Source organism: Streptopelia decaocto (assembly GCF_964273445.1).
Source record: "Streptopelia decaocto genome assembly, chromosome: 15".
Lineage (NCBI taxonomy): Eukaryota > Metazoa > Chordata > Aves > Columbiformes > Columbidae > Streptopelia > Streptopelia decaocto.
In genome coordinates, this window is record NC_138670.1 from 7,353,791 (window position 1) to 7,370,417 (window position 16,627).

Sequence of the window (16,627 nt, forward strand, 5' to 3'; positions counted from 1 at the left end):
GATGTAACTTACAGTGCTTCAGTCACACATAACACTGCTTAGTGGTAATGGACTCTTTCCTTGAGTCCTAATGTCTTTATGTACTTGTGAACATATGTATACATGCAAACACGTATAGTATGTATGCTTTATAGCAGGAGTGTGTGCATCTGTGAGGCACACGGAGGTAAAGGAGGTTTGTCAAAGACAACTAGTGGTCTTGTTTTGGCAGAAAGGTTCTCTCCACCCTGGAAACAACTGTGTGAGTGTCTCGGTGATACTGTTGTGTCCATTTCTTCTTATCTGTGCATGCTGAATTTGAGGAAAGAAAGGAAGATAGGCTGCCAGAGCCAGGTGCTTATGCCCTCCTTTCTTATTAATGATTAATGTATGGCTTTTCTCTGAAGAAAAGTGCTTGGAAATTAGAGCTTTTGAAGCGAGTTACCTCTAAGTTCTATCCATCTTTAAATCCTGCAGGCATGCTAATAGTATGTGGTGACAGTCACATCATATTTGTCCTGCCTGCACTCTCATATACTCGAGGCAGCCTCCGCCTCCAGCTGCCTGCAGAAAGAAGGCGCTTAGTGCAGCTCCGTGGGCTGGCGGCGCTGGCTGCTGCTAGCAGGGCGCAGGAGGTGCAGCTGCGCCGATGCTGCTGGGGCAGTTTTCAGGTGCTGGCTTTTATTTTCTGTTTTTTATCAGCAGCAAATTAGTAACTAGCATTAGTACAGAGTCCAGTTTGTAGCATCTGCATTTCTCCCTCACTCCAAAAAAAATTAATTGTCAAAGTCCTGTGGTTGACTTTTTCTCTTCGTCTATGTGCTCTCATATCGTAGTTCGAGTAGCCCTTTTGTGAGCTTTTGTAGGACAGTTGTTTAACCACAGAGGCCTGGACAGGACCCGTTACAAAGCTCAGCATCCCTGTCCCAGCCAGAGGAGATGAGGGCAGGTGCTGCCAGGTCTCCATCCACCCACCCACCCGCCGTGCCCAGAGGCCAGTGCACTCGTGTTGTTTTCAGGCCGGGTTCAGCCTTTGGGCGATTGCTGCTCCAGAAACTGGAGTTAACGATACTGTCAGTTCTTGTTGTGTAACAGGTACTTTTGAACTGGACTTTCAGCAAAGGAATAGTTTTAAGAGGAGATAAGAACTGAACAGAAATTAGCCTGTGAATCTTCATTTTGGAGGCAGCAAGCAGCATGGAAAAGGGAGAAGCTTATCAGCCCAACCCAGACTGGAAAAAGACCAACTCAAATTAAAAACCCACACAATAGAGAGGAGTGAGCAAAGGCAGTTTCTTAATTAGCTTACTGATACTGTGCAGGATCACAGCATATGGCTGTCCTGGGGCTTATATGATGAGCAGAGCGTTTAATTCGTGCTAGAAAGAAGCTGTTAGGGTTCCTCCTGACAGTTCCTGATGTTTAGCTTGTAATATAAATAAATTATGCATAGATTTTAGCAGCAGAGACATAACCTAGTTACATGCAACCTTAATGCTTTACAATCGAATCTGAAGTATAAATTTAAAGTTGTGCACTTGCTTATTGCCTTCTGTCATTCCTTAGGAATGAATCTAGGGCCCTTCTCCCTTGGCTGTCAGTGAAGGCAATCTACAAAAACATCTGTCCCTTTGGGATGAAGAGCAAGACTGAAACAAAGCTCGCTGCAGTCACTGTAATGGACATAGTTTTCTTTGGAAGGCATGTGAGCCATAACCCTTTCTTAGATAAATACTGCTTCATTTTTGTACTTTTGAGATTCTTTTCACATTGCAGCAAGCAGGCGCGATACAGCAAGCAGAGTCCCTTGGCCTTTCCTCTGAGCAGGGACTGGAGTAATTTGGAAGCAAAGTAGTTGCTGGGCATCATGGAATTCTTGTGTAGTGGCTTCTGCATCATTTGTGTTGCAGGATGGCAAGCCCTCCAATTAGGTCGTGCAGCAGGCAACCAGTCAGCATTTGACTGAGAAGGCATTACGCGATGTTTTGGATATAGAAAGCCACAAATAATGAAGGACGGACTTGACATCTGTACCTTGTTAAGCTGCACTGCCGGCTGTTGAGCCCCTGCTTACTGCAGGGAGCTCTTGCAGACACTGCTGACATGAATATGAGACACGTGGCAGCGTGCTTGGCACGTCTCTTGCTCTATGTCAGTGTTGCTGGAGCACAGACTAAGCTTGGGAAGTCCTTTTTCAGGGGTGGTTTTTGGTATGTCCTCTTCTGAGCATTTGACCAACTAAATGAAACAAATCTTTTTATTCAAATAGCTGGAAGGGTTTTACATGCAAAGCCACCTGGGCTGCTCTGCAGCTTCTCTCTTGGGTGTAGCTGGTAAATGGATGCTTAAGTAGAGCAGAAATCTCCAGTGGGATCTCCTGCCCAGGTCAGATTCACGTTTGAACGACTGCTCCCCACTTAATGTCACCATCAGTAGAGCTCCCTGTCATTCTGTTCAGTTCTTTGGACTTTGGCTTGTTCCTATTTTCTTCACCATGTTCTCTGCTTGATTCCTGATGCAGCCATCTGCTCCCAGGCTCCGGCGTGTTGTGCAGGGCTGTTTGACCAGTGCTGCCTGGACCGGGCTGTCTTTGTGTCACAGGCAGCTTCTTTCTTTTTCTCTTTTATTTGCAGAACAATGAACTTAATACCAATTAAACTTTCTGGTATTTCATGTGAACTGAGGTATGGAATTCATTCTGTTTCTGCATGAAGTGATGGAATTATTTTAAAATGCTGTATATTCCTCCTTTGGGACATTCAGTATCTAGAAATATGCTCGGAAATAGAGTACATTTACTGCAACTATTATTTATCAGTCTCCATTGGCTGACATCCAAATAAAAATTTCTTAATAGTGAAGCAAAGTGTGGGTGTGGAAGGGTGTTTTTATAGCAAGGGTTCTGACTGTCAGAGTACAACTACTAATATATTTAAATTAGACTTGTGAGAACCTTGTAGTTTTTGTCAGCTGAAGTGTATAAAACGCAGTGTCTGGACAGTGAAGCCTCAGTGAGGTTGTCAGTCCAGGTCTAGTGAGGAGTCAATGTTACTTTTTAGCCTGGCACTACAAAAATAGCTATTAGAAGGTTGTTTATAATAGTAAAAATTGTTTACAACAGTAAAGTCCGAGAGCTTGGTGCGTGCACCAAGAGGCTGTTGGTAAGAGCTCATCGCTGTCTCGGCTTCAGCTCCCATCCAGCTTCTTCCAGAGAAGGGTGGAAATGTTACCAGGAGGGTATCTTAAACAGTTCCAGCTCAGCTTTCTCTCTATATGAGAAAGTCCCCAACCTGTTGTCTTCATCCCCAGCTGGGTCTCTAAACAAGGTGGTTTTTACACTGAAGTGGGGTGGTAAGTGTTCAGTAACACTCTCACCTCTGGCTTTCAGCTGCATCTGCAGCACTGCGGGATAACAACTGATGGCCCTTTCCAGCCAGGTGGCAGACACAGCAATGGTCTTGGAAATACTAGTTTTAATGTTCGGAGAAAACAGCGTATCTCTCTGATGCTTGTATTTTCAAGTTTTTCTTTATCGTCTGAAGAAAACAAAAAAAGCACACACAATCTCTCCATGTCTCCACTCTATCTTTCAGGTTGTTACGTAAAGCACAGTGGGGACATTGCTACATGATTTGCATTGAAACAGTGCAAATTAAGTGCCATGCATTTAATTACTTTAAAATCTTTTCTCTTGAGGACAATCTTAGCGTGTGGCAGAGATAGGAGTAACAGCTCACCTATCCTAGAGATGATGAATACCAACTCTGTTCTGCAGATGTAAATGTTACATTCAGACTTGCATATTATTAAGACAACTATTTGGTGATAATGATAACCTTATCTAAAGCATGAACAGATTTCTCAGCACATTCCCCACCATTTTCTGAAGTCTTTAATACCAACAGACTGGATTCCTAGTCTGATGTGTTTCTGTGCTAGTAGGTATTTACTTTTATTTAACATTTACTTAGTGCTCCTCTGTTTTGTTTTCCCAGGGAGAGCATATATTTGAACATCCTTACAAATCCTCTTTCTCTAGTCGCGTCTACAGTCTGGACCCCAAGAATTTGAGGAAGAATCCAGGTCACTTTTTCCAGCTAGAGGCTGGGGACTTAAAATACCTGGAGTGAGATTTGAGCTTTTCTGTTTTACATAAGATCAGTCATAGAGTTGCTTTCCTTCCTGTGTATTTGAGTAACATGGACAGTAATTCCATGTCTTGCTCCTAGAATTGCTCTTTTGAGTGTGTTGTATAAATGTACAGTAAGCACGCTGTGCAGCTTTCTGTTAGCTGTTGTAGCGTGATGTGAGAAACATACTATTGTGGTTTCTTTTAAATACATTTTTCACTAAATGGAGTCTTGGAAAGTATTGGAAAGCAGCAGAGGCCTCTCTGGGGGCGAAGAGACAAGGCAGGGAAGCAGACGTGAATGGCAGGTATCATTTATCACTGTTTTATCTAAAAGCAGTCCGGTAGTTCCTCCTCCCCGTTCCCACCCATTTGAACAGGCAGTCAGCTTTATTTTCATTTATAAGAGGATTTTGCCCATCATCAGTGCCTCAAAAGCCCTTCAGAGTTCCTGCTTCAAGTTGTTCAAGCTTAAAAAGTATCTTTGATTTCATCTGTAGAAGTTCTTGATAATTAAGATGCCCGGGCAAGCAAGTCACTGAGAGAATGTGTTGAATTCCACAGTCTTTGGGCTGTTCCATCTGATGCATGGCAGCCTGGCTCATCGGTGACAGAGTGAACAAGCACCTTAGCGAGCGGCTTGGCTTCTCTATTTGGTGTCTTCTGTCTAACGCTCCATCCACCGAAGGATTCATTTCTTCTGACATAAAGCAATGCTTGTCTCATGTGTAGAAGAGTTCAGTGAAAAGCAAAACACTCCATCCAAATATACTTCCCATGTGTTGCAAATCTATCTGTTGCATGAGTTTTGGGAAGTTTCTGCCCTGCTCAAGGCTTTGGGTTCCTTCTGTGGAGTGTCACCCTGTGTATGACAGCTACAAATCCTCTGGTTACATCTGCTGGAATCTCTCACCTATTTGTTGATATTTTTTTTTTTACCACTCTTCAAAGATGGGTGTTTAGAAACTTTGCTTTGAAAGGTTCCTTTGGAACATGATTTAGTTACTTCTTTTGTTCCATAAGGTGTAATAAATCTGTAAGTTGCCTCAAGAATGGTTTTAGTGCAGATGTGAAATTGGAAGAGGTTTTTCCTGACTGGTCAGTGGAGTGTGATACCAGGCTGCAGATTCCATTCTTTGCAGTGACAGCACTAGCTCTCTAGTCCATGTAATCACTTTTGTCTCCGTGCTACGTATCCCCCTGAAGACCCAAGATGTGAATTTGGCTGATGACTACCAGCTGATGTTTTACAAGGAGGTAGATGCTGCAGAATCTTAACACCCCAAGGCAGAAATGGAACCTGGCGCTTGCCTGAGCTTTTGAAGGTTGCTCTGGATCATGGGAACCAGCCCTGGGAGCTCTTCTCCTGGGGTTGCCTATGACAGCTCACTCCGAGGATACCGGCTTCACTTTAACTGTGCCCACCTTTGCTTAGTGCTGAGGGATGTTTGGTGTGCTTGTGCATGTATCTGAAATGCAAATATTCCCATGGGAACTGGGAGATTTTTGCTGTATTTGCAGTGTTGGAGCAGCAGAAAGAGCTGGTCCTGATCTCCCTGGGCTTGGTCTTTCTTAGCCCATTGTTGCCCAGACTTTTGTGGAGAAGAACGTGAGCTGAGCTCTCCAGTAGGTCTGGGTTAGAGTTACAGACAGGGAAATGGGGTTTGTTTTTCCGTATTGGATAAATCCCGTGGGCTGCAGGAACCTCCTCACCCAAGGAGGGAGGACCAGCAGAATCCCAGGAGTGCTGGGTGTCTATAGAGCAGATGTTTCTGCATGAGATGCTCATACGGATACATTTTCTGATGTGTTAGTTGCAACATTAAAGCTGCAAAGTTTGATGTCTGGATAACTTATTCATAGCATTAATTAGCTATTACTTTCATCCTGCAGAGTTTTCATGCCTACTTATGTGTGATAAATGTGGGATTTTTTTCTTGAGGCATTAATTTTCAGTAAATTTTTCCATAGTCGAAGATACAGCGATACCAGCAAACCATGCTCTTACTGATGCACTTTTGTAGTAACTTTTTAAATTATAGCCTAATCAGTGCTTACCTTAACATTGATCCTGATGCAGGTCAAGAAATAAGAAAGCAGAATACAAAATACTGTGATGCTGTTGATAACCAAAGCAGTAAAACAAATGCACTACAAGTGTGGTAGCACAAATGGACCATAGAAATATCTCTTACAAATAGGCCATTGTGGGCCAGGTGTGAAGCTTCTTTTTGAAGTCTGCAAGTGTTCCATATGTATGTTAGCTCTGTATTTCTAAGACTCAATGAGGGAATAAGAAACGTGATACACAGCTCCAGATACAACCATTTTTAGTGCATTTGTGTCACCCTCAAGCTTAAGAAGTAATGTTCCACTTTAATAGATGTGCTCAGAGGTGGAGCTGCTATCATTTACTGTTATAACTCCTGAAAGGTTTCACAGAGAATTTGAATTCTAATTTCAGTTTCATAAAGACTTGACATTAAAATTCACATTTGAGCTTTTGATACAAAAGGATTAGTACAACTGAAGTCTGAAAAAGCAGCGTGTAGAATTCTCTCTTCCATATATCCTGTAGACTCGTATTTTAATATCCATTTTACCTGCCTTGTATCAGCCATTGCTAGAGGTGAGGCCGTGTGTTAGGATTTGGGGAAAGGATTCATTTATCTGTGCATTCAATTTGTATTCTTAATTGAAAGTTAATGTGCTGTTACAGCAACCAGCTCACAATTAAGTGTCTTCAGATTTTGAGAGGTCTCTACGAAAATGTGCTTTTTTCCTAGTCATCCCATTAACATACCAGCCTGCCTGGATGATGGGGGACAGGAGAGGGGACCGTGATTGATTTGTTAATTACTTGGAGATTGGCAGTCCCTCTAGTTAGTTAAAAAGAAAGATTGGCTGCACGATCCTGGCAGCAGAAGGTAACGATTGTGTCCTGAGCTGCTGAGAGCCAGCCCTGCACGGGCTTGTGGAATTCAGACCCTGAGAGCTGAAGTGTTGACTGTGCTGTTGTCAAAATTAGTACATTTCAACTCTGAGAAAACTTTCCATGTCAGTTTTGCCAGCAAGCACTGTTAAGAATCATTTTGTCACTTGATTCCCTTTGTTTCAAGAAACTTAAAGCCATATAAACATACAAACTGTCCCCTTTTACTTTCTTAAATGTGACTGACTCAGGCTTTGGGCTGAAGCTGCGTGTGCAGGATGGGCTTTAAATGTCAAAACACGGGATTTTAACTGGGTGGCAGTAACTTCCAGTCAGGAAGCTGGAGATCCAGAATGGATTTGGAGAAACCTTGACCAGTGAAGGGGACAGCAGTGGTACGTGGTCACTGCCAGCCTGACCGCTTTGGAGCAGATGGTGGCCAGGGAAAGTGAAGACCAATTTTTTTTACAGATTGATTAAATAAAATACAGCTTATTGTATGCCTGGTTTTAACCATTTTCTCTTTTCGGTTTCTGTGGCCATTAATACTGCTGAGTAGTTTTGTGGTTTTTGTATCGTTTTCTTAAGGTAGTGAGAATGTTTTTCAGATTAAAAGTTCTGGCTTTGAAATTAATTTTTCGGTTTGCGTATTATTTGCCCTGAAACCTCCTGCTCAGTTTAAGGCATGTGACTGCACTTGCCAGCAATTTGGAAAAATGTGTTTGTAGACACCTCTGTGACTGTTTTCCGCTTTTCGTTCAGACTCAGGGAGTTGCAGATGTGCATTGCCCATATTTTGCTGAGATGTAATAGGTTTGTTGGACTATTTCGCCTCCCAATTGTTCACCCAATGTGTAATGAGTTCTTAATAATTGTGATATAAATGGACGCACCTTCAACTTTATGGTGCAGGTCAGAGGGCTAAATTTTCTTTCCGATCTCTCCTGTTAGGAATGTGAGTTCAGATGGAGCAGAGGCGCGCCGGCGGCTGCGCGAGTGCGATGGCCTGGTGGATGCTCTGCTGCACGCCCTCCAGTCTGCAGTTGGCAAGAAGGATACAGACAATAAGGTGAATTTGAGTATTAAGAATTAATGGATGTTTCCATTAATTTAAGCTGAAGTGTTGCGCTGGGATCTGACTCCTGTTTGCTGGTCTCAGAAGGGGATTATGCTTGCCTCAGAAAATATAATAATTATCTTCCTCTCATCTCTGTTGTGATATCCATGGTAGTGCTGCTGGGGTATCAGCATGATGCTGCTGAGTTACCGTGTGTGGCTGATGAGGTGAGCAAAGGCAAGTGGTTGTAACAGGTGGGGAGAGTGGTCCTTTATTATCGTCAGTGACGTTATTGCCATTACTCTGCATTACTTAATTGGCATTTATAAGTGCAGTCTCCCAATCAGAATTGAGTCCTATTGTATTGTGCTTTGTACAATACCAGCAAAGGAGTCAGTTCCCATTCTAAAGAGTTTTTCAGCACCACCTCTAAAGAGTGTAGTGCTTAGATAGTAAGATATGTCTTCAGACCTGCAGCACTTTCATTGTGACTGTGATTATATTTTAGGTGCAGATTTTGATTAATCTGGTTTTATCATTTTCTCATCCTGTGCCGCTTAAATGTTTACTTATATACATAAGGAATATCATAAGTTTAGCCTGTTTGAGAAAGGAGTGTGCTATTGCTTTGTAACACCAATGAGGCTTGTAAAGCGTCATTATTTCGTGCTTTTTGAGTCTCACTGTGTGGTGGACTGTACAAGGGAATTCTAAAGCCCTGTCACTTAATCAGATAATTTTGGAAGTGGATTTTGTAACCACCTGGTGGTTTCCATTGCAGCCTGCAGAGCATTGCTCTTGTCAGAACCTGATGTGCTGTGGATTAGATATTACTGTAGGACAATGCGTGTTCTCATTGAAATCCTCACAAGGCCTGGGTTTTGACCCAGAGAAAATGTAACAAAATGGGCCCCTTGGGGATTGTAAAGGTTGGAAAAGTGAGAGGTTTGAATTAAAATAAAATCCTTATATGATCATTTTCCATTGTGTGTTTGATCTTTTGGTGAATTGTATTCTTTATGTAAGATCGAGCTGGTATTTTTGATTAGAGTTTTCATTTTGAATGGGTGCTATTTATGAAGAACTTCACTTTTGGAAGAATAAAATTGGGTTTAGAACAAGAACAAACCTTAATTTAGGGGGCAAATGGGCTTTTTTAAAATTCCCCCAACCCCTTCACTGTATAATATAACAGTTTGCAAATAAGAAGGTGAAGTACTTACTACAACATACATTTCTGTGTCACAGTCTGTGGAGAACTGCGTGTGCATCATGCGGAACCTTTCCTATCACGTCCATAAAGAGGTCCCCGGAGCTGATAAGTACCAAGAACCAGACGCCAGTCAGACAACAAGCACGGGAGGCTCTCAGAAGAAGAAGAAAGATGACGCTGGTTGTTTTGGTGGAAAAAAAGCCAAAGGTACGTGTTGCAGAGAGCTCAGAACTGGAAATGGATTTGGGGGGGAATTCTGCTGCGTAGGCCTGCTCTCGCAAGCACATTCATCACGCGGGTTTAGCGCAGTGCAACTTGCGGAGGTTCGTGTTTGTGGTGTCGTGGCACGTGTTCGTCTCCCTTGTTCCGTTACTACTAGATATTTGGGGATTTTTTTTCCAGGGTTGCTCTAGTTTTGTTTGGCTTTGAACAGGAGTGGTGCATGCTGACAGGTGACTCTGTGCTGTTGGCCAGACGTGGATGTGTCTGCCTCTTCTCTGCTTTGCTGTGTTCTTGCACCCGTCGCCTCTCCGCTGAGCCCACGCAGCACGAGTCCCGGCCCCGCACGGCTCCCCCCTGCATGTCCTGTCTGTGCGGCTGCCGTGCCTCCGGTCGCTCTGAAAACAAGCTGAAAACCTGCCTTCCCGCTCACAACCAAAACACACAACCTCCCGATTCTGTCACTCTTTCAGTAATTTAAATTGCAAACATGATTTTGTAGCTTTTAATTGTCAGTCACTTTTAGACCTGTTCTCTCCTCTGGGGTACGAGTGTTGCAAATGAGTTTCATTACAAGAGAGGATTAATAGTCTCAGTAACCCCCCTTCTATCTTTCCTTTAGAAGGAGGCTCAAATTATATCCGCTTTCTTTGTTGTTTTAGAGAAATGACTATTCTAGACTGAATTCAGAGATAATTAACTCAATTTTCTGTCTAGGCTCCATTATCCTCATTCATGTGTACTCACATCCTGGCTTACTATTTATAGCCAGGTCTGAGGAAGGTTTTGGTCCAGAAGAGCCGGTATGGAATTGTTTGAATTTGATGGGCTGTGTGCTGCATGTTACTCTTCCTTTGATCTGACCTGTACATGTTATTAAAATGTCATGTCTCCATATGTGTCAAGGAAGTCATCACAGTGTGACCTGGCTTTTGCAGACTAGTCTGTCATCAGCTAGATGTAAATTGCGTTTAAAAAGGAAAAAAATGATGGGAATCTTTTATTGACTGGGGGAAAAACTGAAGAAAGAATTTTACCTGCCTGGCCAGCCTGTTCTCACAGCGAATCACTGATGCTTCGGTGCGATATCCTTTGGAAACCTTGAACGTGTGCTGACTCGAGCCTGTTCCTGCCACTCGTGGTCCCTGTTGTTTTGCTGCTCGAGAGCAACACAGTCAGTGAAAACATTTTTAGACATAAAAGCTGTGAGTGTGCACAGTGGGAGGAGGGGAGCTGCTGATTGAGACCTGTCATCGTCCTCTGGATGACAGAGTGCACAGCGAGCGCTCTCGGGTGGCTGTCCTTTGCCAGGCCGCTGCCTCGCCTCTGGGGCCGACCCGGAGATACCTTCTGTGTCCGTACGCCCCGACAGCTCCTGTTTATCAGCCGAAGCATCTGATCATGTCCTTTTGGACAAATTGGTCTCAAAATCATCTGACACTGAGGATGAACCCACAGATTTCCGCGAGCAGCGCAGGCACGCAGCGACAGCTTGGGTTTGGCTCTGTCTTCAGCAGGAAGTGACAATTTCCAAAGTATATTTTAACTTGTTTTTTTCCTCCTTTCTGCTGTGCTCTTTATAAGAAGTGTACTGCTCTCTAGAGGGAGATAAACTGGGAATAATCCTGAGCTCGCAGCAGGTAGTATTTAGATCAGAAGGATAGAGGGGAACAGGCAACTGTTGTGTTTAAAAAATAAAAATTAAATCCATTAATATGTGTGCTTTTAAAATCATAAAGAGAAGCTTCCTTTTCTCACATTTATCTGAATACCTGGTCTGAACCTGCCTTAATTTTCTCAGTCTAGGACTTTAAAATAGATCCATTATCTCCCCCTCTTGTTCACTTAACCTTGCAGTGTTTCCATGTTTATTTTGTTTTATTTCATGGTCATTGATCACAGCATTTCAAACACCAGTCAGCCTTCTGTCCCTTCAGTTCTGAGAGCACCTTTTCATTTAATGAAAAGAGGAAGAAAAAAAAGCTGTGCAGATTGTTGGGGTGTTTTTTTCAGCAGGAACAAAAGGGAGAAAGTGGAATAACTTGTTTTGATTTGCTTTTTTAATTGATGAAAGTTCTGTAGTATTCTTGTAATACTCAGGTTTTGAACCTGTTCTGTGACATTCTGCCTCTTTGTGACTGTTCCTTTGTATTTTCTTCCTTCCTGTAAATTTTTGTTTTTCTTCTGCTGCTTTTCTGGTAATTAGAGGAGTGGTTCAATCAAGGTGAGTCTTTGCAATGCTTTCTTTTCATCATCGCCATAATATGCTTTGTTCAACTTTCACATGCAAAGCTGAGAGCTGAGATCGAGGTCCCATTCATTCACCTTCTCCTCTCCCAGTGCATCCTCCTGTTCATGTCAGCAGGCAGGGAAATCCTCTACTGGAGTCAGTGTTTTCAGTTTGATCTTCCCACATCGCAAATAGAAAACACAAGGTTTCATTCACTCTTGGTGTAAGTGCAATAGAGGAATTGATTTGTAACTGGCCTGAAAATCCACGAGAGAGGGAACACTTGAGGACGCAGGTTGCCTCCCCAGCCCTGTACTATCCAAGAACAGCTTTGCTGGCTGGGCAGCAGCAGCCATGAAGACTCAGTGGCCCGGATGTGTATTCTCAGGGATCCTTGGTGTCTCGTCTGCCTGGGCATGCACATCTGGGCTGCTGCATCTTTATTGCTGGCACTGGACTGGTTAGGTGATGCACCTTGGGGGATATGCCCTTTAGTTTCTCATCCTGGCACAACAGGTGCAATTACAATTGGAATGCACAAGGCTGAGACTGAAGTTTGCCTCCCTTGCTTCTCGGCCAGGAAGCTGTTTTGCTGTGCCCTGCAGACTTCCACTGTGTCACTGAGACTGACGTGGGGATAAGGGCAGGGTCGTTTTCAGTTTGTGACACTTGCTTCAGATCAGTGGGTTCTGCAGGACTGAGCTACAGGAGAAATGTTGGGGATGCTGGGGTGTGTGTGTGTGAAATCTAGCTGCTTTACCCAACAAATGAAGCTCACTGGCGTTCTGTGAGACGCTGATTCAGAGTATGACTGTGAGCCTGTGGAGGACGGACATGTTGGAAGGACAGAGCTCAGCCCTCGCTCTGCCGGCTCAGCGGCTCTATTAACAAGCACAGTATTGACTGTTCGGGAGAACAAGGGGGGGTTGTTAAGAAGAATCTCTTTCCCTTGCGCTTCTTTTTTTTTTTTTTACCAGAAAAAAAGTGTTTGGGAGGTTAATCCTTGAGCAAAAATGGTCTAGCTGAAGAGTTGTTTTGATTATCCGTTAAGGCAAAATGATATTTGAGGAAGATCAGCAGCAACATTAGTGGTTAATAACGCTGGGTCGTACTTCAAAATCCATACTGAGTTTCTGACAGGCTGAAAATGCTGGAGGTCATGTTTTGGTTATTCCTTACATAATGAAAAGTAGCACAGGGGGGAGAGAGAAAGAATTTTAATCCCACGGTTTCAGAGACTGTAAACTGCATCTTGCACACGCAAGTCTTGGGCATTTTCCCAAACGAGAGTCCTGGGCCAGTTCCTACAGCCAGGTCTCATAAAACAGACCTGTCAGCAGGCATGTTCAGAGCTGCCTGTCTCTTGGCAAGGTTTAGAGCCATGCTTCTGATCCAACAGCATCATCTTTGCTCTGCCATACCTCGGGCTGGAAAACTTGGGGAGCAGAGAGATGCATAGAAGGGCAGAAATTTAAATGCACAAACACAGGGTCTTAAACTTGTTTTCTCCTGCCGGTGCAGTCATTGCAGCATCCCTGTGCGCTGGCATTACTGACGGGCTCGAGTGGCAGAGGGGGTGTCCAGAGCTGCAGAGGCTGGCGGTGAAGCTGGTTCTCTCATGACACCAGTCAGGCCAGGGGATGGCTGAGAGATTTGTAACTGGTAGGCTCTTCACCTTGCTAAATTGGGTCCCCTTTTTAGAAACTCCAAACCAATATTTGTGGGACCTGTGAAAATCAAATTGGGAAAAATACCAGCTGGGCCACAGTTTGAAACTTTTGCCTTCTAGATGGATTTCTTTTGGAGTCTTCTTAGAGCTTGGTCACCTTCCCTCTGTAGGAAAGCCCTGGAAAATGGAGCTGCTTCAGGTGTTTCTGAACCTGGCCCTTGCTCAATTTGATTAAACAAGTAATTTGTAGAGTTGAAATCCCTTGGTCAGAGCTCTGTGTTCTGAATTGCTTCCATTCGTAAACAGCTGGCAGCTTCTGGTTCAAACAGACATGGGTTAGTTTCTCAGAGGGCTGAGAGACAAACTAGCCAAGGGGCTTCACAGAATACGGACAGTGTTTGCAGTCTGGCCCAGAAACCGAGAGGCAGGGACTGAAGATCCCAGAGCGCAGGTGGAGTGAGCTGTCGTGGTGAAAGATGGGTTAGCAAATAGGCAGCTGCTTCTGCATTGCTGGCTCCAAAGATGCAGCAGCCAACACTGACTCCTGCGCAGTCTCTTCCTTAAAGTTATGCACAAATTAACACTGCTGACTAAAAGTGAACTGGAAGAAAGGAACCTTTACTGGGCCATTTCAGTTATGCAGGGATAATAGAAGTACCAAACCCCAGCCTTTAAATTACAGAGAGAACTTCTGAAATGAGTAGTTGTGTTGAATGAGGTCTGGCTCTCCAAGTAAATGTTCTGAGGTTCAAACTAGCTAATGCCAGAGACATGAAATTCGGGGTCATGTGAAAAAAACAGTTTGTCCTACTTGTAGATAAGATGGAGTCACATTTATTGGCCTGCCTTAAGTCTGTAATCTTTCCTAAACACCGACTTCCTTCCTTCAATGCTTTTTCCCTCCCTCTGCCCTGCTTTTTGCTGTCAGTGCTCTAAGGGTCAACAAGGGTTTGCAGCCAGTGACTGGGTTCAGCTGCCTTTATGAAATGCAGTGTCCTTTCATTTTTTCGTTCTGGTATTTGATTGCCCAAGCAACGTATTTCTGGTTCTTTCGCGGAGCAAAAACTTGATGGAGGGCTGCGAAGGGCAGCTAATTCCTGTCCCTTCCTTTGGAAAAGACACCTTTCAAAGGATGGCATGGTACCTGGCTGCATGACCTTTTGGCAGCTTAGATGGGCTTTCTCATGCTCTGTGTAATTAAGCAAATTACTTCAGGTGAACTGAATTTCTAGATGCATGCTTTGTTTTGCACAGTAGTTAAAGTTGGCTGATATTCTGTGTTGGCAGTTCAAAACAAAAGAGTGTGATATTTCCAAAGAAAGGGAGAGGATGGAATACTATCTTGAGGGGTTGTTTTTCTCTTGATGTTATTTTTAAATATTCATATTGGTATTTAAAAGCTATATTTCTTCCCTGTATAGTACTGCATATGTTTATCCATTTGTCAAGAGGAAAGCTAGAGCGGCCCATTGAATTCACTGTGCAGAAGCTGCACCATCTCTGCTGTAACAGGGAGTGGCCTTTCCTGTTTTTTGACCTATTCCCAGTCAAGAGTCAGCTGGATCTCCACATTACACTTTCAAGGATGATTTTCCTGTTTACTTTAAGGCATTCTGACTGGCAGAGCTTTCAGCCCTTCCTGTAAACCTCCATTAGCAGCCTGGTAGAGCCCCTGTTCAGAAGCCACCTCTGGCAGACTAAATTGTGTTATTCAGAATTCATCCTGTTGCACCTGCCTCCCCTGCTCTTGAGGGAGAGGGACTAAATAATTTGATTCCCCCCCCCCAAAATAATTTGGGAAAGGTAAATTGTACACTGCTGGCCTCAGAAGCCACGTAGATTCCTGCACTTCGGAATGATCTCTGTGCTGTCAGTACGTGTCTGACAGCAGGGTGCCTGCTTATCCCACAGCACCCCTGCCTTCCCCAGGGCAGTGTGTCTCCTTGGGGGGAGAGGAAGGGATGAAAAACAACCCTTCCCTCTCCAGTTGTTTACCTAACCTTGAATTCTCAACCTAACTAAAACTAAAATCCAAGGTTTTTTCTGCTTTCTATGAAGGATCGTATAAATTAAATCTGATGTAATGGTTTGAAAGTATCTCTTAGCAAAAGTATGGAGTTATTTGCATTAGCTTCTAATAAATAGTCAAAATGGCACTTTATTGATTGAAGGGTAATTCAAGGTTAAGTTGTTGGCTGCTGTCTGTACAGTGTATTAAATCTAAGCCTTCCTGCCTGATAGTTGCAATGAGAATAGAGGCTGCAAATCAAAAGCCTGCTGTTTTTCGCTCTGCTGTTGGCTTCTGCTTCAGCTAAGCTTCGGGTCAAAATACCTCTTTAAAAATAACAAGTAAATACTGGGCTTCTGAGGGAGGGGCATAGCTTTGCCAAGAAGGGAAATGACACAATTTTCCAAGATTTTAAGCACTCTTAAGACCCACTGAAATGCTAGTGCTAAGCATGTTTGCGGATCAACCTGAAAGTAGCACAGATTTTTGCCCCTAAGTTGCTCATGCTAAAACCACAGCTATGCAGCTGGATTGCAAGTTAGATTTGTGCAAATATGGGTAATAGTCTGCGATTTATATTCTGAGTCTATATCTTCTCTCATCTTGTAGATGCACCTGACAGTAACTTACCTGTCAGGATGCTGACAGTCTTTTCCATCTGTTGTTTTATTTTTTTTTTGCACAGGAAAGAAGAATGGAGATTTGGACAGGAATTTTGATACACTTGATTTGCCTAAGCGATCCGAAGCAGCAAAAGGTAATGCTAATGTCTGTGCTTTTGGAAATAACAAGTAGCCTGGGAGCTGGAGGTTTTTAAAGGGCCTTGAGATGTGAGCGTATTGGGCTGATCTCTGTCCTTTGTATTCAGTTAATTGAAATAATAGATGTGTCAGTGCTTGTTGTTATCTAGTATTCAATACTGGATATAACCAGCTTTTATATAAAGCTGCTGAATTGGTGGAATCTCGCCCGTCTGATATGGCGTTAGGTGATTGTAACTCCAGAGAGGGGTGAGTACATGCTCTCTTCCTTTACAACTCCATTTGCAAATTGTGTGCACTAGATGTGAATGTAAGGAGTTACGAAATGCATTAGGCTACTTATCACTCACCTTTTTCTTTCCCTGGCATCTCTGTAGTTCTTCAGTGTTCTGACGAATTGGAGAGTGATGGCAGAGGATGAGTTCATTTT

General features: G+C 43.4%; 1 protein-coding gene across 2 annotated transcripts in view; it reads left to right on the forward strand.

Moving 5' to 3' along the window:
• Positions 1–16,627, forward strand: part of ARVCF (ARVCF delta catenin family member) — a 150,790-nt gene that overhangs the window by 85,381 nt on the left and 48,782 nt on the right. For both annotated transcript variants that reach the window (XM_082066596.1, XM_082066597.1), the window contains exons 7-10: positions 7,992–8,109; positions 9,346–9,517; positions 11,736–11,753; positions 16,122–16,193. In XM_082066596.1, the coding sequence (XP_081922722.1) occupies positions 7,992–8,109; positions 9,346–9,517; positions 11,736–11,753; positions 16,122–16,193 (380 nt within the window). The remainder of the gene's footprint in view (positions 1–7,991; positions 8,110–9,345; positions 9,518–11,735; positions 11,754–16,121; positions 16,194–16,627) is intronic.